The 26,249-nt window shown below is 42.0% G+C and overlaps 2 protein-coding genes across 5 annotated transcripts; one reads left to right on the plus strand and one right to left on the minus strand.

The window, feature by feature from the left end:
* Positions 1-1,508: 1,508 nt before the first annotated feature.
* Positions 1,509-21,646, minus strand: tex2l (testis expressed 2, like). 2 transcript variants are annotated; one of them, XM_085170633.1, is made up of 12 exons: positions 21,368-21,646; positions 14,083-15,515; positions 11,250-11,450; positions 10,743-11,070; positions 9,099-9,334; positions 8,873-9,022; positions 8,673-8,772; positions 7,969-8,104; positions 4,327-4,464; positions 3,776-3,985; positions 2,115-2,235; positions 1,509-2,030 (listed from the first exon to the last, which is right to left on the minus strand). In XM_085170633.1, the coding sequence occupies exons 2-12, from the start codon at positions 15,472-15,474 to the stop codon at positions 1,872-1,874; spliced, it is 3,171 nt and encodes a 1,056-aa protein (XP_085026759.1). In that variant the 5' UTR covers positions 15,475-15,515; positions 21,368-21,646; the 3' UTR covers positions 1,509-1,871. The 2 variants fall into 2 exon arrangements, with proteins under 2 accessions (XP_085026759.1, XP_085026760.1); XM_085170634.1 differs by lacking the exon at positions 21,368-21,646 and adding an exon at positions 21,160-21,361.
* A 1,975-nt stretch (positions 21,647-23,621) lies between these two features.
* Positions 23,622-25,992, plus strand: neurl2 (neuralized E3 ubiquitin protein ligase 2). 3 transcript variants are annotated; one of them, XM_085170636.1, is made up of 3 exons: positions 23,629-24,174; positions 24,298-25,110; positions 25,714-25,992. In XM_085170636.1, the coding sequence occupies exons 2-3, from the start codon at positions 24,333-24,335 to the stop codon at positions 25,827-25,829; spliced, it is 894 nt and encodes a 297-aa protein (XP_085026762.1). In that variant the 5' UTR covers positions 23,629-24,174; positions 24,298-24,332; the 3' UTR covers positions 25,830-25,992. The 3 variants fall into 3 exon arrangements, with proteins under 3 accessions (XP_085026763.1, XP_085026762.1, XP_085026761.1); XM_085170637.1 differs by having other exon boundaries at positions 23,622-25,097; XM_085170635.1 differs by having other exon boundaries at positions 23,629-25,110.
* Positions 25,993-26,249: the final 257 nt, after the last annotated feature.

Below are 26,249 nucleotides of genomic sequence, written 5' to 3' on the forward strand. Positions count from 1 at the left end.
GACTTCCTTCCTTTTATTGTTCAGTCACATTAGAGTAAACACCCTCACATGACTCTAAAAGAGAATTAAATGTTCCTGAATGGTTGGAGCTGTTCGTCCTAAACTTTAACGTTTCTGTGTGTCACAAAAGCAGAGACTCATGTGATCATCTGGGTTAGAATTGACTGACGCTGCCTCATTTTAATTTCACATCGATTTGTTCAGTTCAGATTTAAGTAAATATTAAAACTGATTAAACAAAATTAAGAGAGCTGAAACTATACATAAAGATTTCAACAGTGAAGCAAATTGTTCAGTTTTTAAGGTTTTATGACATATAAATGTCACTGTTCCTGTGTCTACTCCCTGCCTTTCCCATATCTGATGTTTCATGTCTAGTCACCCCTGTCTCTATGTTCCCTGTGTCTGCCCAGTCAGCCGTACCTTCTTGACAAAAGGAGGGAGTTTATAGGACATCGTGATAATAATGAATTATAGTAGTCCAGCCTACAAGTAATGAATGCATGAGACAGGATATTTCTACTTTTAGAGATATTGCGCAAATGAAAGAAAGCAGTCCTACATATATTTTTTTAATATGTGCATTAAAGGACATATCAAAGATGACTCAAATGTTCCTCACAGTGTTACTGGAGGCCAAGGTAATGCCATCCAGAGTAAGAATCTGGTTAGATACCATGTTTCTAAGATTTTCAGGGCCAAGTACAATAACCTCAGTTCTATTTGAATTTAGAAGCAGAAAATGAGAGGTTTTTCAGGTCTTTGTGTCCTTAAGACATTCCTGCAATTTAATTAGTTTGTGTGTGTTATCTGGCTTCATGGCTAAAGATGCTTTGTTGGGTTGAGATCTGGTGACTTTAAAGGCCAGTGAAGTCGATGTCATGTTCAAGAAAGCTGTTTGGGATGATCTGCGCTTTGTGACGTGGTGTGTTAATCTGCTGGAAGCAGTCGTCAGAGGACGACTACACTGTGGTCACAAAGCGATGGACATGAACAGCAAACAATATGTTTTGCCATTTAAACAATGCTCACTTGATACTAAAGAGCCCAAATTTTGCCAAATAATCTCCATCTCAGTATTACACCAGCAGCAGCAGCAGCCTGAACTGTTGATATAAGGCAGGATGGATCCATGCTATATTGCTGTTTACACAAAGTTCTCACTCTACCATCTAAATGTTGCAGCATGAAGGCTGCCTTAAAACTGTTTCCTTTGACTTTTAATTGCAGTTCCAAAAAAAGCAGCATAATCAGAGAAGCCCAGAGCGACGTGTACGCTGTACAGGAGAAGGACCGTCTGTTAAATCATATATCACTAGAAAAAAATGTCAGCTTCCTTTAAGCAGCAAATGACTGAATTCAACAAAAAATGGTTGGTTATAAATTAACACATTTCTATTATTTATAACTAACCACCCCTAATGCTAGGGACTGTCGATGTTCCTATGGTTCATTACACACACACACACACACACACACATTTTGTGTATTGTAGTAAGATGAGATGCTTTCAGTATTTTCCAACTTTATTTAATAATGACCATCATCTTATTATCCAAAGGGACATTGTAAACATCAGATAATTAAATAAATAAATAAATAAATATATCTTCTATGGATCATTCACATGTAAACAGTTGCAAGTTGCTCCATAGCATTCATTGTGACAGTTATTCTCCTTTAGATGACACAAACAGATCTCTAAGTCATGGTCAGTTATCTTAACACGTACAGCGTGAAACACAATTTATAGAAACTCCTGGTTCAGACATAAACACTAAGGTTAGTGAGTCTGCCTAAGAGCTACTAGCTTCATGTTATGTATCCACTTCACAGGGTCGGCTTTCCATTATTTTATTATCATTGTGGCACTAGTCTGATTCTGCCCCTGCGATCTCGGGTGGGATCCTTTCTATGGATTCTGTGGAGGAGCTTTGGGATTGTTGGGACTCTGAGGCTTGAGTGCTGTCCACGCCGGACTGCATCAGCGGTAAGTAGATGTCATCCATGTTTGGCAGTACTAAAACTTTCTGAAGAAAAAAAGCACGAGTGAGCTAGGAAAACGCATCAGAAACATTTCGTGGCAGCACAGAATTCGAGTGATTTTTGACTACCTGGAACTCGTCCTGCAGTTTCCTTTCAATCCACTCAGTCACATGGCAGAAAGTCACCTCCCTTTCCCCCAGTTTAGGACGGACATGCAGATCCAGCTTTGGTGGTACACAGAAACTGTACCTGCGGATGACATTCAAATATTCAAATGCATCAAGATGATAACAAGTATGAGAATGTTTCAGGTCTATTTCGATCTCACGTTGTTGGAGCGCTTCAAAACAGCCTCAGTGCCCGAACAGATTTATCAGGCGAATAAATAAATGTTCCTTTGGCAAGCAGTGAAAAGTGAGTCACTCCACAGAGTGTCAGAAACAGATCACACAGCTGATTTGTTTTTGAGAATTGTTAAGTGCACTTATGGCATGCAGCATAACCACGTCTTTTAAATCTCATTGTTTTTTTCCTTGAATATATGTAAACTTATACTGTGTTATATCTTAAGAAAATCCATTAATCAGGACGTCCTGGAGTAAAATCAGATTTTTTGTTCATGTTCTCCATATTTTTTTCTTATATATATATATATATATCATATTTTATGTTTTTCTTAACTTTTGCATTAGTTCCAATCTAAAGCTTATCAATCTTAAGCTCAACTTGTTTGTCACCTCTTCTTTCTGTCAATTTTTAAAGATGCAAAATATAGAAAATCTTACTCTAGAAGGTGTCACCATTTTTTTTAAAGACAAACCCAAGTAGCGATTGGTGGCACTTCCATTAGCTTTATTATTTTTATATCAAAAAAGGGTTAACAGTCACTGGTCATTTTATTACACCTTAAACTGCCTTGCTTCTTCATGACACACAGATTCAGCAAGGTGTTGGAGAAGTTTCTCTGAGATTTGTATCCATTTTGACACGATAGCATCACATAGTTAATGCAGATTTGCCAAAGTTGCTTTGTGACGTGGAAGCAGTCACCAGAGGACGACTACACTGTGGCCACAAAGCGATGGACATGAACAGCAACGATATGTTTTGTCATTTAAAACAATGCTCACTTGATACTAAGGAGCCCAAAGTGTGCCAAATAATCTCGGCCTCAGTATTACACCAGCAGCAGCACCTGAACTGTTGATATAAGGCAGGATGGATCCATGCTATAATGCTGTTTACACAAAGTTCTCACTCTACCATCTAAATGTTGCAGCAGAAATCAGGACACATCACACCTGGCTGTGTTTTCCAGTTTTCTGTTGTCTAATTTTGGTGAGCTGGTGTGAAGATCACGATATAATAAAATAACTGACCAGTGAGTGTAATTACGCCTTTGATGCCATTTCATGTTCGCTTGATTCATTGTTAATATTTGGATGCTTTAAACTGTTTTCAAACTATTAATTACAACACATGCATACGCAATTGTATGTTTTTTGCTATTTAAACACGTGCACTCATAATGGTCCAAAGCCTCCAAAGCCCTACCAGCACATACATGTTTATCTGAATTGCTCAATCCTCTTTAATCTTTAATGTGGTTATTGAATAAGCTATAGCGACTGATCTTCTTACTGGGCCTGAACACTTTGATCCAACATGGTTTTGAAGGGCTTCTGATTTAGTCTACATGTTTATATGCAGAAAGAAATAATCTGGATCAACACTGAAGGGCTGCTTGTGCCTCGTTCCAGCTCTAAGGCAGCGGCGTGTCTTTTCGTACCATATCCTGTCTGTAGGGGGCGGCGGGATGTTGACAACCAGAGTCCCTGACAATTCTTGAACCTCGACAGTGAGCAGCAGGGGCGTGTTGGACATCTCCTCGAACTTCTTCTTAATGAACTCGTTCTCTGTCGCCTTCTGGAAGTACTTGGATTTGGCAATTTTGTCCACAAATCTCAAAATCTTCCTTCCAGTCTTGCCACCCCCTGTCCTGTTAGAGAGGATTAGAGGAGACGAAACGACAGCGCTTGTGTGATCCTACGAGTCAGAATTTTGAGGAGACGAGAGCCTCGAAATGTAAATGAGAGCAGCAGCCATCTGGGGTGTGATGTCAGCACGGTTTAAAAAAAGAGCATTTGCAAGATAGCAGGGTGGAAGTAACACTTTCTTTCACACTTCTTACTGAAACGTTCCTTTTAGAAGCCGTTATTGCTGATCATTCCACAAAAGTAATATAATGTCATTGCTGCAACTTTTTTTTTTTAGCTCTTACTAAGCATGATGCAAAAGTAGGATATATTTGATGAATGACATGAATCATTCAAAATTTACCCTTCTGTAGCTGGTGGGCATCCCTTTTCCCCCACCGGACCCTGAGGCTCAGAGAGAAGCGGCTCCTCCTCGTCAGATGAACCAGCGCTGGAGGACTCCTCATCACTGTCGGCCAACACACTGAGGATCGGCCTGCAGCTGGGAGGATAAACAGGCAGGCAAGTTAGGTACAGACACAGGCATAATACAAGTATTCAAAAATCATTTCTGAGGCAATTCAGTGCTTGAAACACTCACTTATATCACCATGGATACAATCTCAAGTGTTAAAACATTGGGACATTAGATTTAGAATTAAATGATTGGGACAATGGGACGATAGAATTAAATGATTTGATCTCATAGACCTGAATTTAATCAAAGCATAACAGAGAACAAACTTTTTGAAGTGAGAAAACGTCGCATTTTATTGGCTCATTTTGAATTTGTTGGCAGTAAAACATCTCAAAAAATGAGAAAAAAGACAATGTTTACCACTATGTAGCATCACCGCTTTCTTTTTTTTAACAACAGCACATAAACCACACACACCAATTAGTTAAACTGCAGGAATGTCTTAAAGACATAAAGACTTGGATGGCCACTAACTTTCTGCTTCTTAACTCAGATAAAACTGAGGTCATTGTACTCGGTGCTGAAAAGCTTAGAAATATGGTATCTAACCAGATTCTTACTCTGGTACCATTACCTTGGCCTCCAGTAACACTGTGAGGAACCTTGGAGTCATTTTTGACCAGGATATGTCCTTCAACGCACATATTAAACAAATATGTAAGACTGCGTTCTTCCATTTGCGCAACATCTCTAAAATTAGAAATATCCTGTCTCAGAGTGATGCTGAAAAACTAGTTCATGCATTTATTACTTCCAGGCTGGACTACTGCAATTCATTATTATCAGGATGTCCAAAAAACTCACTGAAAAGCCTTCAGTTAATCCAAAATGCTGCAGCAAGAGTACTGACAGGGACTAGAAAGAGAGAGCATATTTCTCCTGTTTTGGCTTCCCTTCATTGGCTTCCTGTTAAATCCAGAATTGAATTCAAAATCCTGCTCCTCACATACAAGGTCTTAAATAATCAGGCCCCATCTTATCTTAATGACCTTGTAGTACCATATTACCCCATTAGAGCACTTCGCTCTCGCTCTGCAGGCCTACTTGTTGTTCCTAGAGTATTTAAAAGTAGAATGGGAGGGAGAGCCTTCAGTTTTCAGGCCCCTCTTCTGTGGAACCAGCTTCCAGTTTGGATTCAGGAGACAGACACTATCTCTACTTTTAAGATTAGGCTTAAAACTTTCCTTTTTGCTAAAGCATATAGTTAGGGCTGGACCAGGTGACCCTGAATCCTCCCTTAGTTATGCTGCAATAGATGTAGGCTGCCGGGGGATTCCCATGATGCATTGAGTTTTTCCTTTCCAGTCACCTTTCTCACTCACTATGTGTTAATAGACCTCTCTGTATTGAATCATATCTGTTATTAATCTCTGTCTCTCTTCCACAGCATGTCTTTTATCCTGTCTTCCTTCTCTCACCCCAACCGGTCGCAGCAGATGGCCGCCCCTCCCTGAGCCTGGTTCTGCCGGAGGTTTCTTCCTGTTAAAAGGGAGTTTTTCCTTCCCACTGTCGCCAAAGTGCTTGCTCATAGGGGGTCATATGATTGTTGGGCTTTTCTCTGTATCTATGAAGCGCCTTGAGTCGACATTTGTTGTGATTTGGCGCTATATAAATAAAATTGAATTGAATTGAATAAACATCTGGGAAATGAGGAGGTTTTTATTCTACCATGAAGCCATGCAATATGCGGTTTAGCATTTGTCTTGCAGAAATATGAAATATGCAAGGATGCAGGCTTTTGAACAGAGCACGGATATCAAGCTGGATCCTCCCTCTCCTCTTTAGTCCCGACTATGTGGCATCCATGTTTCCCAAAAACATGGGGTGACTGTGGTTCAGGGGGTTGGGAAGTTCATCTATAACAGGTTCGATCCCCCAGCTCTCTCTGTCCTGGTCGTTGTGTCCTTGGGCAAGGCACTTTACCCTACCGCCTACTGGTGTCGGCCAGAGGGGTTGATGGTGCGATATGGCAGCCTCGCTTCAGTCAGTCTGCCCCAGGGCAGCTGTGGCTACAACTGTGGTTTGCCTGCACCAGTGTGTGAGTAAATGGATGAAGTGCTTTGGGTGCCTAGAAAAGCGCTACATAAATGCAATCCATTATTGTTATTAAAAATAATTTAAAATTTTGATTAATCTGACCACAGAACAGTTTTTCAGTTTGCCTCAATCCAATTAAAATGACTTTGGTCCAGACTATATAGCAATGTTTCTGGATCATGTTCATATATGACATATTTACTGCACGGCAGAGCTTTAACCTACATTTGTGGTTGATATGGTAAACTGTGTTCACAAACAGTGATTTCTGGGAGTGTTTCTGATCCCATGAAGTGAATCGTGACTGTTTTTAATGCCTGAGGGACAAAGATCACAGCATCCAATACATGCAAACTGAATCCTTTCATGATATTATGTACTGTACAGGATGCGATAGTCAGTCCTTGCAATTTTGTGTTGAGGAACATTGTTTTGATAATTTGTACACACATTTTTTCCAGACTGGCGAACCTCTGCCTATCTTGACTTTTGAGGATCTGTGCATCTTTAAGATGTTCATTTTCTATCTAATCGTGTTACTGACCTGTTGCCAATTACTCTAATCAGTTGCAAAATGTTCCTCCAGCTATTTCTTTTTAGTACTACTTCGTTTCGTTGCCCCACCCCTGTTTGTGAGGTGTGTTCATGCCAAAAAATGAAAAAAGAGCAAATATGTTTCTTAAAATATCCTGTTCTATTCTGATTAAAATGTCGCTTTCTGAGATTTGCGAATCATTCTGTTTCTATGTACACTTCACACAGAGTTCCAACTTTTCCAGAATTGGAGACGTACATGTGCAGGAGCCAATTTTGCATCTGCTATTAGTGAACATATCTGCAGCTTTGCTATCTTGACTTTTAGCTTCAGGTGCAGCACAGAGACAGCTAATGTGAAGCTTTGCCTGGACTTTAATCCCTGTGGGTTTATGACAAGAAGGTCTAATCATTATAATGTGCAGCTCTGTAGATCAGAAAGCAGAAGGGATCAAGAGAGAGAGATGTGTAGGTGTGTGCGTGCGTGCAATAGAAAGGATTAGAATGAAAAACCCATGTTTACTGTTATTTTTTACATTGCTCGTGCTACTTGGGCAAGGCAACATGATGAAATATGCAATACAGATGATAAAAACACTATTAGCTTTTTTAAAAAATAATAATACATGACAGAATTTAAAAATAGGAGGCAGCTCAGTAGGTAAGTCAGGATGTATCTGTCTTTGTGAGTTTCACCCCCGCGGTGATTAGTGCATTAAAGATGAGGATGCAGCTAATACATTGCTCTGTGGGGGTTACTGGAATATGAAAACAAAGTCAGTAAGGTAGCTAATTAAAGAGATTATCCACAGACATCACTGGCTATTACATTTTAAACAGCATCTTGTTTAAGAAAGTGTGTAATATGTAAGAATATATCTATATATAGGTAACTCTATAAGATTACAGGGATGCGTCACGTGTCACAGTGCGAATGGACATGTGTGCAGCACTGACCGTGGGCTACCGGTTTCCGTCATACAGTGCACTGTCTCCTGACCGCCATCTTTACCCAGCTTGGACAGGTTGAACTTGGTCTGCAGGGTCATCTGCAGGTTACCGGTGTAAACCAGCTGAAGCTCCACCCACAGGCCTGGAGAGGGCACCCCAAACAGGTCAAAACTAGACCTCCAAAATTAAGACAAATGCTGCTAGAGACAGCCTAATCTGGACACACGCTGCTTAGTAGGCAGATTAAACAGCTTTCATTGAGATTATCGAGGCTTGGAATTAAATTCATAGTAAATTACGAGAGATATTAATTCTCTTTAGGAGGTGAGTGGGGGGGGGGGGGGGGGGGGGGAGGGCAGAAAACAGCAAAAGCTGTTGACACAAGGTTGCGTAACGGCGAAGGAGGCGGAGAAATCGAAAAAGGGGAAGGTCATGATGTCACACAGCTACATTCATGCTGATAAGCTTAAATTTCCCTCATCGTTAGGAGCAGCCAAACGGCCTGATTTCAAAACACACACACACACAAATATGCTCCAAATTGCAGAGTAATGGTTGCCCTGCCCCACAAGATTACGACAGGATAACAGTGTCTGATCTGATGCTGTGCATGAGGTCATCGCTTGCTGTGTCTGTGTATTTGTCTAAATCTCTTTGCATTTTGTGTTGCCCTTATGTTTTGCAGTGTTTAATCTCCTCTCTGCACTCACCTCTGGGGTTAACCTCTGGTCTGGAGGTAGCGGTGATTTGCGGCATTGAGCTGCCCATATCCAGCTCAGTCAGAGTCAGTTCATTCATAAAGTAAGGCAGCTGTAGAGAATATTGCATGATTTAAAATCACAGGGGGGCAAAAATGTGGTGTAATTATGGTTAACCTTTCTGACTCGGCAGCTTTCACTACTGCTCTCACTCTAATTTTGCTGAGTTTCTTCTGAATCTTGTGGGAGATGGCGTCGGCCCAGCGCTTCTCTCGCAGGAAATCCCAGAAGATCCGACCGATTAGAGCGTTAGCCCAGGCAGTTTGGCTTTTCCCTGGGTACTCTGCTAGATCACAGGTACACTTAAAAAATAAAGACAAGAAAAACACAAGTTTAGAGCAAATTAAAGGCTGTATAGTTTTTAAGGGTGAAGCTTACATCTGTGCTGCTGGCTCCAGGACTACAGAGTGGGGTCAGCTCCTCTGTAACCAGGAGACGGGCCATATAACTGGGGTAGTCGAGCACAGAAAGGCCCCTGGTGCTACTGGAGGGCGCTCCGGAGATAATGGGGAATGGAGGTGTGGATGGGGCGTCCTCGTCACTGCTGCCCACTCTGCTGGAGCCTCTGCTGCTCGGGACATTAACCTGTACACTGGTGCGCTGTGTTTGGTCACCTGGGAGAACACAGGATCATAGTCATAATCATAGTTCTGACAAAAAGTAACTCTGATGATTTTTCAGAGCAAAGCGACCCACTTTAAAACCAGAAAATCTCACGCCCGATCATAAATCTTCTCTCTAATTAAAATATAAAATAAAGTGATTTATTTCTTGAAAACTGTATTGAAAAAACATAAACATCACAGACACGGATTTAAATTGCTAATTCTACCCAGTCAATGTGTGGCCAACCTGTCACTGGGACACAAACTTCAAAAAAAGAGCAGAGTAATATCACGAACTAAATACATGTACATATATATGTAACTATACATACGTGTGATACTCTCGGCCGTGTTGCTATAACAACCCCATGCACATTAAGTTCTGGTTCTGGATTATAATGGAAAATGACCAGAACCAAGTTATGTCGAGCTGATTAGGTACTAGCGGAGAAGGGCTATTTGCAACTTGCAAGTTGTCTCATTTTCAGCAAGGGATAACTTGCAAGCTACTTTGGTTAGTTTCACAACATCTACCTTGGAAACTTTGACTGAGAAATATTGTACTATGGGTTTTAATTTCTAAAAGATTTTTTTATAGTGATCATATCATCGCTTATGTTGCAGTTCCTCAAATATCCTCTAATATATTTTCCACATGAACAGGGCAGCTGGAAGTCTGTTTTTGATGGACAGACTTGTAGATGATGGTATCTGAAAGAAAATTATTTGCAAGCATATATGTTCAACCAAACTACTCAAGTTGAGCTTTCAAAACTGGAGTTCACAAAAAATAGTGTCTGTCCATCTTTGATATACAGTCTGTGGTTTGAACCCTGAATCATCCTGTGGTGTGGCAGTATTGATGAACACTTTTCCGATATGTTCTTGTATTCTGTGATTCCAGAGTATATAGTAGGTGAGACCACTACGACAAAGCAAGGGGGCACTGTTGCCCCTCTACGACAGTGCATTTATGCTAAGCTATGCTAGTCATCTCCTAGCTCCAGGTCTTCACTAGAACAGTACAGGAGAGACAGCGCTAATAGTATTCTCAGCTCCTCAGACACGGGAATAATCATGCATAATTATTTCAACTATTACTCTATTTGAATTTACTAAAATGACCGTTTAGATTAAAAACCAGCCTTTCCCAAGAGCACAGCATGACAGATACTTTTAGTGCCGTGGATTTCGGATGAATAAAGCTGCCAGTGGAAGAGGGAAGTGTAACAGAAGCATGATGAAATAACAGATTTGATTTAAGAATATTTGTAGTAAAACCGTTTCAAGTTTCCCCAAAACAAGGCTGGTCTCTGTTTTTTATTGCATGTTCGCTTGAAATGGATTGCCAGAGCACGTAATCCATATTCCACTCATATATTACAGATTCCTAATGCATTAACAATGTGTCTCATACCCCTTGTGCAGGAGACATATTTGCTCTGTCTGTTTCTCTCCTTTTCCCTTTCTGTGTCCATGGATGCAAACAGGAAATGATGGAACCACTCTTCTTTCTCTCTTCCCGTACGGCCGAAGAGGTAAAGAATGGTGGGAAGCTCATGGTCATATTTGGAGGATCTTGGTTTTGGACTGGCGGATTCGGCTCCGGACTCCGATCCTCGGCTCTCCTCCCGCCTTCCCCCCTCATCCTCCTGAGATTTTGCCCCCCTGGTTAGCTGGATGCAGATGGGATACTTTGGGTTCCACATCCTCTTCTGCGCCAACACAGATGGCAGCAGGAATACCTTTGGGAAAAGCAAGCAGAGTTCAGTGGTGTTGAAGCAAAACTGTTAAATGGGGAACGTAAACAGTTTATTTTAATCTTGAGAGTTAATTTCAAAATCAAATATTTCATTTCAGCCAGTGGGGCCTCAGATACAGTAAAACCTTTCACTTAACACTATTACTTAGCGAGTTCTCATACTTTGCTATTTGCCAGCTGATAGCAGCGTGACTTGACAAAGGTGGGCTCGTGGAATCTCTCGTCATATGTGGCCCTGCGGCTGATGTTTGATCGTGGTGTTTCCAGACGGAGACACGATCCCTCCAGGGTGGCAAACACAGAGTGAGTCAGACCTAGATGGCTGGTTTCTGGGTCGTAATCAAATATCTCATTCATCCAGCCCTGAAAAGAAAGAAAGTAAGAGGTGATTTAAAATCAACACTAGGGGTTTTTATGCACATTCAAGTGAGAAGTAAACACTTCATCTCGAATTGTTGCAGCCGTGAAAATCCTGATCTTTGTAATCAGGCTGAGATGTGATGTGGAGAGCGAAAAGTAAAGGTGCATTTTAAACGCTTTATTTGTCAGTGAAGGTTTCAGAGGGAGAGCTGATGTCTCGGGACCAAACTAGGCAAATTAGATTCAACTCTCTGGATTTTCAAAGATATCCTTTATCTTATTTCACCTTTACAAATACTCAATGTGCGATTGAAGTGCAGACTTCCAGATTTAATTTAAGGCAACAAACAAAAGTACCTCATTAACTGTTTGTGCACTCCACTTTAAAGGTCCAGTCAACTAACTGGTACATTACACACAGTAATTTAATAATTTAAAGCAGAGTCACCCTATGACCTCGTAGACTGCCCCACAAACCTCCACAGCTTTCACGTTTGAATTGCTTTCAAACTGATACCCAACTGCTAATGGCCAAAAAAGGGAATTAGCTCAATAGCGAGACAGCAAACATTGTTTTCCACTCTTCTCCATCCCTAGTCTGCCTAGCTTCCTGACAAATTACAGCTTATTCCTGTCTGTATTTCCCACTAATTGCCTCTGGAGCTGACAGTGTCTGGGTGGTGTAGTCCTCCTCGGTTGCCCCGTGTCAAGCTAAGCCATGAGTAGAACAGCAATTATCACTGCGGCTCCAGCACTTTTCATTATTGACGGTTTCAATTGTGTTCCAGGATCCTCGTGTACGGTAGTAGCACGCCACATTCAGAAGCTTTAATCGGAGAACAAAACAGTCAGACCTGCTGAAGTGACTCGCCAGCATGACATTGTTATTTTGGACCAAGTGAGCAGTAGTGAAGACTAATAACAACTACTTGGCATACTCTGGGTGCTGAAGTTTACTTGGAGGGATTTTTTAACAAGCTTTTTAAAGTGAATTCAGAAATTAGTAAATTTTCGTTCATATAAGAGGTAAACATTTTGAAATAGCCATAATCCCACTGTGACCATACTGAGGTACATGTTTCCATCCATCTGCTTCATGTGAACATTTTAGACAAAACTGAAGTTTGTTTACAGAGTAGGAACATGCCAACATGAAAAAACTTTGTGCACTACAATATGAACCTGTTTCAGCTCTCTGTGCACAGGAGGGTCAAAAATCTGAATTTGTTCTGAGACTATTAATGCCCTATTTTGCAGTAACTCTTGATCCCATCTCCACATAATATTTATATAACAGTGTTTGTTCAATTCATTCTTTTGAACACTTATCAAATTCAAGGTCACAGGCAGACAAAACCTGTCAAAGCTGGATAGAAATGACTTTACACCCAAGAGAGATTGCCACTCCATCACAGTGTTGACACACAGAGACCCACGTCCACACTAATACGTTTTCGTTTTAAAACTCATCTTTTTCTCTCCGTTTTGGCCTTCCGTCCACACTGAGACGGCGTTTTTGGTCAAGGAAAACGGAGTATTTTGAAAACACTCTCCAAAGCGTATCCATTTGAAAACTCAGTTTTTACGTCGCAGTGTGGACAGCGAACTCGGAGCCTTTTCATAAATGACACATTTTAGTCATGTGATGCAGTCATGTGACCAAGATAGACTCCAGATAGCTTTTCTTCAAATTCTTTCATTCTCAATCGCTTTTGCAACTTTGTACTTTGGTTACTCGCAGCAAGAACTCTACCTCATTGTTAGTCCGTTTAAAAAACTTTTCCTCGACATTTTGCTGCAACGTTTCAAAGAGCCAGAAAGTAAATAGACGGCAGACAGAAATGACGCAGGTCGAATCGTCTGGCATTTCACGCATGCGCAGTACTGGAACGTACTCAATGTGGACATACAACTCTGTGAAAATGAATGAAAACGATAGTGTGGACGCAGAGCGTTTTTAGACGTATACGCCGTTTTCAAATTTATCCGGGCTAGTGTAGACGTTTTCAGCAGGAGTACCGAACCCTAACCTTAACTCTACCTATGTAATTAGAATAGTTTTTGGGTTGCTTTTAAAAAAAATCTGTGTCTTGACAGTTAAGGAACAAACAAAGAAAATGATCATTCTGACACAAATTAAAAACTACTTCCCTTTTAAAAAAACGTTTGACTATCTCAAAAACAGAGTTAGGTTAAGTTGAGAGTTAGAACTAGAGTTATTACCTACAGTAACTTTTAATTCAGAGAGTTAAAATCTCCAATCGATGTAACCTGAAAAATAACCCATACCAGGGAAGGCGGGACACACAGAAAGGCCGCAGATGACTAAGAACTTTCTTGCTAATAAGTGCAGAAAATGGAATCATCCAGGACTACTTAGTTCTCCCTCTTGCCAGCCTTTTTCTAACACTTCAACTGGCTGTCGGGTTGGAGAATGAGGAAAAGAAAGAAATTCAATTCTGTATCTGTTGAGCATTATGGCACCTTCAAGTGCTCTGATGCACTTGAAGGTGCCATAACACACTTGATTCCCAGGCATTTTTATGACAAACTAAAAATGTGTGAGTACTGGAGCTGAACAGAGGTGTCTGAAAATAAAAGTGACATTTTCATCGTTGATGACTCATCCATTTACCTTGAGTGTGTCAGGCTCAGTGCTTACAATGCCACCTGTCAGAATCCCTTCTCCCAACAGCGTTTGTGGCGGTCTATAGGTATGGACTGAGTTGCTAGACCTGGAGGAACCCATCCGAATGAGCCAAAGCCCTAGCAAGAAGCCCATTGCTAATCCCAGAGCCAGGCCAGAGAAGTATGGACTGAGAGGTAGGATAAAGTAGCCGTATGAAAGCACTGCCACACAAAATAAACTCATTCGTGGCAGAGGGTGAGGGGGCTGTGGAACGGGAGAGGTTGTGGGTGCTGTTAGAGCCTGAGAACCAGGCGACCTCCTCGCCTGCTTATGAGTTTCGATGGCAAACACTTGCATCATATCACCATCTGTACATATTTCCAGCTCCTCATCCCTGTGTTGCTGCACGTGGTGATGCACCGGGCAGGGGCAGTGCTGAGTTCTCCCGAGATGTCTTACAGAAGGCCACTCAAAGACAGAAAAAACATCAGCATCTGTTTTCCTGGCGCTTCTCACAGGAGACTCGGACAGAACAGTGTCTGAGCTACTTTCCCGCCCCAAACCTCTGGAGCTGATCTGGTGAGTTCCCTGGTTCTTACACTGGTGTTTGGGGCTGCCTGAGCTTTCTTCCCTCCTGATCTTACTGAACATGCTGCTCAAAGGTTCGTGCACAACCTCAGTGAGCTTCCTCTTGGTGTCCTCCAGTTCCATTTTGAAGAAACCACCTTTCAGGCTGTCTCCGCTTGGGGAAAGTGAACTAGGAGATGGGGGAGCAGTCCGAGAGTCTCCATTGCTGCGGGTTTTCGGTTGTGTCAGCTGCTTCCACAGGTGGAGGTTAAGTCGGGAGTCTGATTTGGACTGCGACACCTCGGGTTCTGAGCGGGAAAGCTCTGTGGAGATTGACTTGACGAGGCTGAGAAAGGGTTTGGGTTTGAGGGTGGAGCTCTCTTTCAGATCCAGCTCTGTGGACAGAGACTTGACCAGGCTCGCTAAGGGTCGGTGGGTGGGTGAGGGCGTGCCAGGCAAGAGGAAGCTTGGGCCCAGAGAACCAGAGCAGTTCCCCAGGGAACCTGGCGTCGAGGGAGACAGAGGGACATGGAACTCTTTGGACTTCATCCCTCTGTCATCCTCGACGGAAAAATGTTTCTCCTTAGAGAGCGATATAGCAGGGTAGTCCTCATCATGCTCAAGGGAGAAGATGAACTCACTCTCATCCAAGCTGTCCCACTCTCCTTCAGTCCCTGTTAGCTGGATCACAATCCCTCGGGGGAGATGCCTCTTTGTCCCGAGGGAGGTGGCACCCACTGAGGAGAGACCGTGGGGTTCCTCCGGAGATCTGCCACCTGCTCCACCTTTGTCCTCGCTTCCTCTCTCTCCATTTTTACCACCTTCTGCCATTTCTTGACTTTACATTTCCAGGCCGAGGCACTTATGTGTCACTGAAAAAGAATAAAAAAAGACACGGTCAGCTACATCACTAAGCCTCAAGGGCAGAACAAATGAAAGCAGTCAGGGTCTGAGCTGTAGAGAATGAGGAAGGGCATCTTTTCTGTGCTAGTGCGTAATTTCCAAAGAAACTGCTTACTGATGCCAACTGCGCATTAATGTGTGAATGCCGCTTAGTTGAGCTCTAAAGAGCTGTGGAAACCTACATTAATCTGAAGACCAGTGAGCCTGAATCACAGCCAAGTAAGCATGTCTCCCATAGCTGTCGCTCCACATACTGAAGGTTTTTTAGAAGCATGCAAAAATAGACAAGACAGACTTTCTTCCCCAAATGTTGCACAAACTAGGGCAACTCAGGCTTGGATCTATATTCTTTTTGGCCCTGATATGAATGCCTTTATGGAAACAGAAAAATCTGTGCATGATAGTAAAAAAGGGGTAATTTAAATATGGTAAGATCCCTTTAAAGCAGAAACAAACATAAAAAAGCTCCACTCATTCTGTGAAGCAGTATTCAGAATGTAATCTCTCTCCAGCGTCACCCTCCAAAGAGCCTACTGTCAGCCACTGAAACTGAGCCACAACGCTCCCTGTGATATCTTCTCAAGCTGCTTTGAAAGTTACTTATGCAACCCTGAGATGAATAGTGAGGGGGGATGTTTTTTATCGTTCACCCCCCACCTCCATCCCCGCATATGGCCTTTGTGTGTCGCAACAGCATTGCGCTTTTTCACATAACACGGCCACCACCTATGAACTTGTAAAAGTGGTACAAGTAAAAACCAACATTGGAGAGACGCATTAGATCAGCTCTCATTTAGTGAATGAAAGAAGCAGTTCTGTGTCCCCAAACACAAGTTGGAAACCAGCATAAAGGCCCAGTGGGAGCCCTTTTATTTGCAGTCTCTTGAGGTCAAGTGCCCTGCTCTTTATGCAAGTTGAACCCTACCTCTTACTGTTCAGATTTACGTAACTGTATTAGGGCACTGTGTGGCACAGTTTCACCCACTTCCCCAGCAGCTGGTGGATTCTGACTAATCTGCTCTCGGCCAAAATGGACGGAGGGGAGATAAACTAACACACACAGATGTGTTGAGGCGGCTTTACTCCTTCCTCACAACCTTTAACGGGATGGAAAGACGGACCAGAAGCCGCAAGGTGCTAAATGCACTCACACATTAAACAACTGTTAAGCTAATAATGTTTTGTCCAAGCTGACTGTTGGTGTCTTATCATCATGTGAGTTGGGAAACTGCTGTGGGGTCCGTGGATTCCAGATGCTGCTGTAGTTCTAATCCAGATGTTTTTTATAACAATCACGCCAGCTATAAGTCGGCTTTATGCATAAACTCATCATAAAAGGGTATCAACCATTGGGGCATATAAGATTATTGTATTGGTCAAATAGCATAACACAAAATCCACAGTGGAGAGGGCTTTAAGCTAAAACATGTGCAGGTCTTCTATATGTCTCAAATAAGACAGAGAGAAAATAAAACTGTACAGAAATTGCTGTGAAACACCTTAATTACACAGGATTCACGTGGAAGTGTTGCTTCAGTGATTGGCTATAGTTGTTCCAAACCATCGCATGTCCGCTTGTTTATTTTCCACATAAACCTTTCACAATAAAGCTCAAGATCCTGTTGAGACTTTTCAAAATAAATGGAATCACGTGAAAAAGTATGCAGAGTATTGACGGATGAGAAGCAAAAAAAGAGTTGTCAGGTGCTAAAAAATAAACCTTAGACTCAAACGTTAGAACAGGCTTTTCCCCACAGCACGCCGTGTAATAAATACTCACAAAGAAAACGGCGGCCGTTACAACCTATGTCTAAAAATGTGTAGTTTCATGTATCGGTTAAAACACTCAACTCCAGGTACACGACGCTCAGCTGGAAACACTTCAGCTACCTGAGATTCACAGAATTTACAGAAAATATTAATTTTTTTGTGATTTATATCATTATCGGATGATAGATGTTTTATATCGGGATATGGGATTTTGGTCATATCGCCCAGCCCATGTTAAATTTAATCATCACATCGGCCTCTTCTGACGACCTGTTTGCTGCTACCTGCTGCTGAAAGGCCGTGGGGAGAGGGGACACTTGGGCAGCGCATTTACCACGACATATAATGTGTTTTCTGGATACACTGTGCTTTTTCAGCGTTCAAAGATTGATGGACAGCGGCTGATAGCGCTGTAAACAACGGTAGACTGGTGGGTAATAAGCGAATGAATAATACCGAAAACAGAAATTTGAGATGGGAAACTGTTCTTGAAATACCCAAAGAGAGAGAGAGAGCTGTGCAAGTGTGATTTTATCGTGGCGGAAGCAAAACAGCAGAAGTCAGAGGGAATTCATGACGATGTTTATCAAATGTGAAGCACAGTTTGGATCTTCTTTTGCTGCTGGTTCAGTGAATTTCGGTTGGAGAGACACAATACCTGCAGATCAATCTAGCGCAAAAAAGACGTAAAGACCCGACACATCAGAATCAGTGAGCTGTCGGCTTTCAGCCCCAATGGCGTGTCCGTGTACGTGCCGTCAGGTGAGAAAGCTGAGAAAGAGAAAGCTGATTTTGATGCGTCGGGTCCATTCTGTGTGTCTTTGTGTGGAATCCATCTACCTGCTCTCATTTACTGTTTGGTGGTTGTTGAAATAGTTTTGTGAGCTTTAACCTGCGATTCTGGGGTTCCTGGCAAAATACATTTATATTTAAAAGTCGATTCAGGATTTAATGAATCAATATCGCTTTATTCAAGCTACTCACCTCTCTAAATCCACCTGCACTTTGAACTGCACCACGGCCAATCAGAGAGGTCCCGCCCCTGACTATCTCTGATTGGTTTAGACCACGATAGGGGCATAATGTGTGTCTGCTGTTGACCACACAGAGACTTTCAGAATTGCAGAGACTTTTTTTTGTTACTCGAACAGTTGGTCGCACCGGTGCGACCTAAGATTTTTTTTTTAGTCGCACCGTTGAAAAATTTGGTCACATTTGCGACCAAATTGGTTGCACTCTAGAGCCCCGTATAACAAAATTTAGAGCTTGTTCCCAAATGTCTTTTTATGACATTTGGATAAAAGATACATTTGGGCATTTGGATAAAAGCTTTTCTTCAGTCTAGAGGGAGGATCTGTAATGCCTTCCAGAGGGCAACCATGTAAGAAAATGAGAAGCATCGTTGATAATGTCTCTGACCTAATGTACATATGCTCAACTGAAAATAGCTGAGTGTTGGTGGCCATCTGTGCTGATTTATTAACTCTCTCAAAAGCCTTTTTGTTGGTAAGCCTCCTGCGCTGATGCTAACAACTGTTTTGACAGATTAGCTTTCCTCAGTGTCTCAATTAGTGCCACTTCGGCGAATTCTTCACCAGACTGGTTGTGTCTATAATTCACGTGAGGTTCTGGAACATGTGTGCTAAAAAAATTTAAGTTGAATAGTCTCCAAACAGTTTCTCCACCTATGTTTAATGGAACAGGTTCCTAGAATAGAACAGAATAGAATAGAATTCAACTTTATTGTCATTGCACATGTCATAAGTACAAGGCAACGAAATGCAGTTTGCATCAATCCAGAAAGTGCTTTAGTAATAATATAGGTATATTACAAGATATGGATCTATTATAGGTATGTTACAATGTACACGGTGTGAAGGTATGTTATGAATATGCTATAACTATAAGTATGTATAGGCTGTAGTCAGTGTACAAGCTATATACAGGATATAAATATGGTTAAAAATATGAAACTATACAGATTGTAGATATACAATTGTAAGTAATAAACAGTTGTAAACAGTTGTAAACAGACCAGAACAGAACTATAATTATTGTATTGTACAGAATGATTGTCTATACAGAAATAGTTCTGTATAGGTTCCTATTTCTGTCACCTGAAGCTAGTGATCAGTTCTTTTGCTTTGGAGGTATTGAATGCCAGGTTATTGATGAAGCACCACTCAGATAGTTTGCAGAGGTCATTCCTGTTGGCAGAATTGTTATCATTATATATTAATCCAATGACACTGGTACCATGTCCAGTCTTGATGACTAAGTTGGTGCTGGGGTGGATGTGCAGTAATAGGTGTACAGGGAGTAGCAAAGTGGGCTTAGCACACAGCCCCGGAAGAGTGTCAGACTGGGGAACTCCCAACTCTGTGGTCCATTTGTTAAGAAATCCTTGACCCATCTGCATGTGTGCTCACTGTCACCAGTGTGCTGGGCATGGCTGCGGCTTTAAAACAGGGCTTCAGAAACCAATGGGTGACATCACAGTACCTATGTCCATGTTTTATATGGCTTATGATCAATATCTACAACTAACTATATGTTTGTTTAACTTACACTACTATCTTATTGTATGTTTACATGCTAACTTGCAAAAAAACAGTTTCTGAGGTTATTCCTTCTGTACCAAAATGCAGACCAACTGATAAATAACAAGTGTGGCTCAGAACTTGATCCCTGATGTGTTTTTTAGAAGAAAATTAGACACAAAGTCTAATGTTTCAAAAACATTTACACAAATATCAAGATCCCTATATGTCCTTTTTGTTCACTTAGTTAACTGTGCATTTGGAGTATTCATCTGTGGCAGCCCATTGGGCATTGAAAACTGTGTGAAATTATACAACTATGTAGTTTAAACAAGGGCAAGAAAAAAGTAATAATTTGGTGTCTCAACGTTACTACTCCTAAAGCCTTTCATTTGTATTTGTGATTCCAGAAACTCATTTCAGTTTATTAACCGGCAACATGAAAAGCTCAACCACAAGCTCACTTGTAAAACAATTAGGCCATAACAGATCTTAACATGCAATCCAAGCATTCAAATGACAGGGTGTCTTTCACTCACTTTCTCTGTATGTGAGTTTAGAGGTTTGTGTGTTTGTGTGCCGCGTCAATCAGACACAAACAGTAACAATCTCAGATTAACATTAATGCAGGGTTTTACTGTGAAATCTAACAAATCACAGAGCCGGATTATGGGCTAAACCAACATTTGCTGGAGTGTGTTTCCAAGCTAGCTCATCTCAGCTGACCCAATGTTGATTGTAGTTATTAGTACCAGTGCAATACTTTAGAGTCCCTTAGCTATGAGTCATCTTCCTGGGCTTAAAGTGAAAGCCAGGTGATTGACAAATAAAAAATTGCAGGAATCATATCCAGGCCGAGGACTTATGGGAGATTCTGCTCTTACATGAACCTGAGATGGAGGCCGGTGGAGACCACAAACAATATAAAGATACCCTGAGATTTTTTCTTTTCACATGAAAAGTCGAAGAATGTCAGTAAATGTTAGATTAAATATTACAAGTAACAACTGACTTCTTGCAGCAGTTTAAAAGCAACTTCAACCTCACTAATAATAAAGTTATGAGTTTGAAAATGACACTCAGGGCTCCTCCCACGACGTTCAAACAATAAATGTAATAAATGATACATCAATCATTCAATCAAGAACAGCGGTCAGTTGAATCCTCGTTGCACCAACATATGTGATAGGTATGAAAGAAAATATAAAATATTATTGGCTGACTTTACAGCCAAATCCAAGAACAGATGTCTCATATAAACTATTAAAGCACAGAGTGCAGCTTTGGAACAGCGCATACAGACCGTGTAGCAGTAAAATCTTCACGTTTGCATCCCTCCCTGCATGCACAAGACGAGCGTGAAAGGAAATCACGGCGGGAGAGGTGGAAGTTAAAGAGATGGCGAGTGTGCACAATTAGCTAAAAGAGCAAACACGTCTCCGCTTATGATGTTTGGAAGAAGAAAAAAAATACAAGGAAGATAAAAATGTGGTTAGGGGGCGTTTACTTACCCCATGAAATGTGTGTGGAAAATAGTTAAACCGGTTCGTTAGTTTTGTCTTCCTCCGGGTTCCTCTCCATTTGTGCGCGAGAGGACAGCGAAATGCGAAAGTGTCGCTCTTCTGTTCGTCTGACTGCCCCCCTCCCCTTCCCCCCATTCTCTTTCTCCCCTCTTACGCAGCCTCGCACGCGCGCACACCTTCCCTCCGCCCGTTTCCAGATGTGTCACGCGCTGCTGAGAATCACAGCTCAACAGCCTGATTATGAAAAGCGTCTCCGCGCGGCATGGTAATCCAGATTAACCACAGAGTTCTGCGGTCCTAACACGCACTCGCACAAACTCACCCACGCACACACGCACGCTGGCACAGTGTGTGTCTAATAATCGTCTAATTGTATCCTACACACGACAGGGTGACAGCTGAAGTACACCCTGAGGGTTGAATACCGTTACACAGCCTACTGCATTAAACTCCGTTATCGATCAAAAGTACCATAACCAGCAGAACACACTGATACTGGAATGTGCGATTTTTAAAAAGAGTATGTTTAGCTTGAGTGAAATGCCAGAGAAGACTTTTATGTGATGCTAAAAAGGAAAGAATAAATACGGCTCCCTTCTTCTGTGCAGTTTGGCCTACATAAAACACAATGTGAGCCCTAGAAATGACAACGTGAGGAATGGGGCAGACTGGCCTGCAGGCTGCAGCTGGGGTAAGAGACAGTAACCCCCCATCCATCACTGCCTGGAGGAAGAGACTCAGTGAAGAGCTACACTCTGTGTACAGTTTGGTCAATTTCATGGTTCTGTTTTACTTTAACTCTGCTCTGTTGTTATTATGGCGTTACACGTTTTGTTTACTTGTTGGTGTTAACATATGAGCAATGAGTGGAGTCATGGAACCAGAGGGTCCTTAAATAGTCCTGAAAGGGTTTGTTTTTGCTCCTGTGAGAACTTAAAAGATTCCTTGAATTAAATACATGTCCTTAGTCACTGTCATTTTTCTGGTGCACTTGTCATTGCTGCAGCACATTCAGTTTGCAGAGGTTGTCCAGCTCCTCCAGGATGGCACATCTATGCATTTCATTGCAAGAACGTTTGCTGTATCTCTCAGCACAGTCTTGAGAGCGTGGAGGAGATTCCAGGAGATGGGTGATTACATGAAGGTGAGGTGAAGGCTGTTAGAAGGGCTTCAACCCAGCTGCAGGACTGGGATTGGCTTCTTTGTGCGAGGAAGAAGAGGAGGAGCACTGCCAGAGCCTCGCAGAGTAACCTCCAGTGGTCTACTTGTGCACGTTTCTGACCAAACTGGCACGAGGTCCTGATATCCTTTATTAGGACCTGTGATCACACCACAGTGCTGTGCAGCTCCATTGGCATTTGCATGTGAACAAAAGAAGTAACTACTCCTCAGACTTTCTGTCAGACCATAAATTGGTGTTTTTTTATTGTACTGTGAAGCTTAAGCATTAGTTCTCTTTAGCAGTGTCATTTTCTAAAGACTCTCTAATGGCCACTTGAGCTTTCAAACACAGAGTGAAAGCAGCATGCTAGATCACGTCTCCAGCAGGAGGCACAGGACTGAAAGCAGGTCACCAACTTGGCAGCTGGCACAGCATATAATTACTGTACTGTAGATGTTAGACCCCCCAAAGTAGAACACTGTGAAGTGTATTGGGTCAAAAATAAAAAGCTTCATAATAAGTGCATTTACGAAGTGTGCAGATTTTGTGACATTTTCAAACACAGACCAGGTGGAAGCTTGCCTCAAAGTAAATCTAATCATGCAGTATGGTAAAGCATAGCTTTAAGGTATTAAACATACTTTAAGGTTTTCCCCTATTTATTTAAAATTTTGCTTAATTTTTCTGTTTAAGGCTATTTTCTGGAAGAACACTCTTTTAAGCTTTCTGGTGCAGAGCTTCTTTTCATCACGTTATCATATTAACCTTCAGATATTGAATCTCAGATACAGAACCGAGTCCCTTAAAAAGACAATCGCTGTGGTGGAGTTATGCAATCTCCACCACAGCAACTGCATAATGGAAATAGTTCATGCAGGCAGTATTCACAGGAAAAAGTAAAGAAAAGTCGTATCTCATAGCATACATCTCTGCCGAGCAACACAACAATATATAAACGTGCTTTTCATAACATTTGGTTGCACAGGCCACAATGAGCTCGCCGCCACGGTAACCCAAGTGACGTATTTTATTTTATTTCTTTTTTTTTCCACAGTTGCATAACTGCTCTAATATGACCTGGTTAAAGAACCAGATAGCTTCACATTATATTCTTTTATTTATACATAATAATTAAAAAACCTCTCATCACATTCCTCCTTTAAAAAAAATTGTAATTGTTCTTCATATTCTCCACGGCTCTGTCTACCTCGGTATGTTACTTTAATTGCTGCTTTACATAAGAATGAAATCCCAGTCTGTGTTTGCATGAGCTATTTTTAGAGTGCAGCCATGACAGGCCAGTATTTTAACATATCTACCTGGCATATGGTATTAGGATAATTACGCTGGTATTTCTTCAGTACGTGGGTTTGTGAAATCAAAAATGAGCGCTCTGGCCCCGGGGGCTTCATCGCTCCAGCTAACCCCTGCTCAGTCCCTGTCTTTCTCCATGTCTGCCGTGTGAATGACTGTGGCCGTGCGAGTGTTGGCCACCCCCTCCTCAACACACACTCTCACACATATCTTGCCATCTGTTGACATGTGCAGTTGTTCAAAAATAGCCCCTCTACCAGAAGCTTCCGTAAGTGGCCTGCAGATCAGCAGAGAGGGCTCCTGTCCCACGTCCATGCAGGTTGTTTTGACTCTACAATGACCACGTGTACTCTAAAACCACAGCAAGATAATTTCTTTTGTTCATTTTTTTAACCCCTCTGTTCATCTGGGGTTTTTGTTCTTTGATCATTTCCTGATCCAGAGTGGCTGCTTGAAGTGCTGCAACCAAAGCTGGAAATGGAGCCCATTTCTGACCAGTTCATGCAATTCCACCCCATCCATGGTACCAATGTTCGACTGGACCACTTGGAAACCCAGGCCACAAGAGTTGAGAGCTTTGCCAACGGAGTTTGTTTTAGCAAATGCCCCCTGAAGCCTGGAGAGATTTTTCTAATAGAGATTGAAGATAAGGAGCTGGGATGGTGTGGCCACCTCCGGATCGGTCTGACCGCCAGGGACCCCAGGAGCTTAGAGGTGGTACCTGAATACTCCATTCCAAACTTGACAGATTTAGGGGACAGCTGGATATTTGCTATCACGCGCAACCATAACAAGATCGTCGAGGAGGCTGAGTTCATAGAGCCCAGGCAGGGAGAACTGGTCGGGGGACGGAGGCTTGGGCGAGGGGAGGAAGAAGACGGGGCTGGAGATCAGGCAGACGAACGAGCGGCCAGGAACAGAAGACCAAAGACTTTCTTCACCGACACCCACTTGTACATCGAGAATGTTCGAATTCCCAGAGATAAGCTGGTTGGTCGGAGCCGGCCCGGGCGCTACAGTCACATTTTAGACGACTTGTATAAAACCAACGCCCTGCCTCCCACAGCCAGACGCAGCAGGATAGGAGTACTGTATGTGCCTAGAGGAGAAGGCCTGGCTGACATGCACATAGTCATTAATGGGGAGGACATGGGAGCTTCTGCAAAGGGAATCTCTACTGCGGGGCCTCTCTATGCTGTGGTGGATGTATTTGCTGCTACCAAGTGTGTTCGGATTGTCCAGGTGGAGTATGGATGTGAGTGTAGGAATGATTTTGAGATAATAGGATGCAAGGTACTGACATTGATTGGCACTAAAAAAAAGATAAAACACAGCTACAAAGGAGTCATTGTGTACACGTTCCTTTATTAACATCTTTGTGGTCATCTTCACAGTCACTTTGCATTTCTCTGTAGTTATTTAATCTCTTTGTAGTTGTCTGGCATCTCTTTGCAGTCTGTTGTGCCAAGTTTTTGTCATTTTGAGTCTCTGTGTTGTTGTGTTTGTGTCTGCTTAAAATTTTTATCTTCTCTTTGTCAGTTTATGGCTGTTTTTAGCCTCTTTTGGACTTTTTGCATCTCTTTGTGTTCATGTTGTGTCTTGTCGTGATTGTTCTCTGCATCCAAACGGTCATCACCTTTTTTTCATGTTGGGCTTCACTATGGTAATTTGACCATCCATCAAATATTGATGACTGTTTAATAATTTCAGTTGCTCAGGCTCAGGGGCAGCTGGGCAGTTTGCATGTTAAGAAATTCTTTAGTGCTTTTTATTCATCTCTTATTTTCTCCATTGCCTTTAATCTGCTAAAACACTTTGTATTTTTGTCATTTTCCTCTTCTCTTTTCTGTCGCTCCAGTCTCATCCTTGCAGACACTGTGTAGGAAGGCCATCCAGAAGCACATTGTTCACAGGATGGCCATTGACTGGCTCGAGCTGCCAGAGGCACTCAAACACTACTGCAAGTATGAATGAAGGACACATGGATACATGGATATCACTTAAGTGCTAGGTCCGATCAAGAATTTGATATTTATTTGGATGACATTTATAAATTATAGCGTTACACTCTTTTCACTTGGAGCTGACATGAATTGTTTGAGATGACAAGATCAAAGTAAAGTAAATTTAAATAGTTTGTTATGTGTCTGTTTGATTGATTAGTTTTAATGTTTGCATCACAGGGAGTTTCACACATCGCTGTGTCTGTAATGAATAAAGTTGTTCCAGCTGCGGTGCAGCTGCTTGCAAGCAGAAGGTGAAATTCATGTGATGATCTGGTCACACTGAGTCATTTCCACATTCATGTTCACGTTTCACCCTTTTATTTTTTTTCTGACTCGATGGATGAACCAGTGTTGTGTCTACACATAACACAGAACTTAGCAAAGAATT

The sequence above is a fragment of the Neolamprologus multifasciatus genome, chromosome 8, assembly GCF_963576455.1.
Source record: "Neolamprologus multifasciatus chromosome 8, fNeoMul1.2, whole genome shotgun sequence".
NCBI lineage: Eukaryota > Metazoa > Chordata > Actinopteri > Cichliformes > Cichlidae > Neolamprologus > Neolamprologus multifasciatus.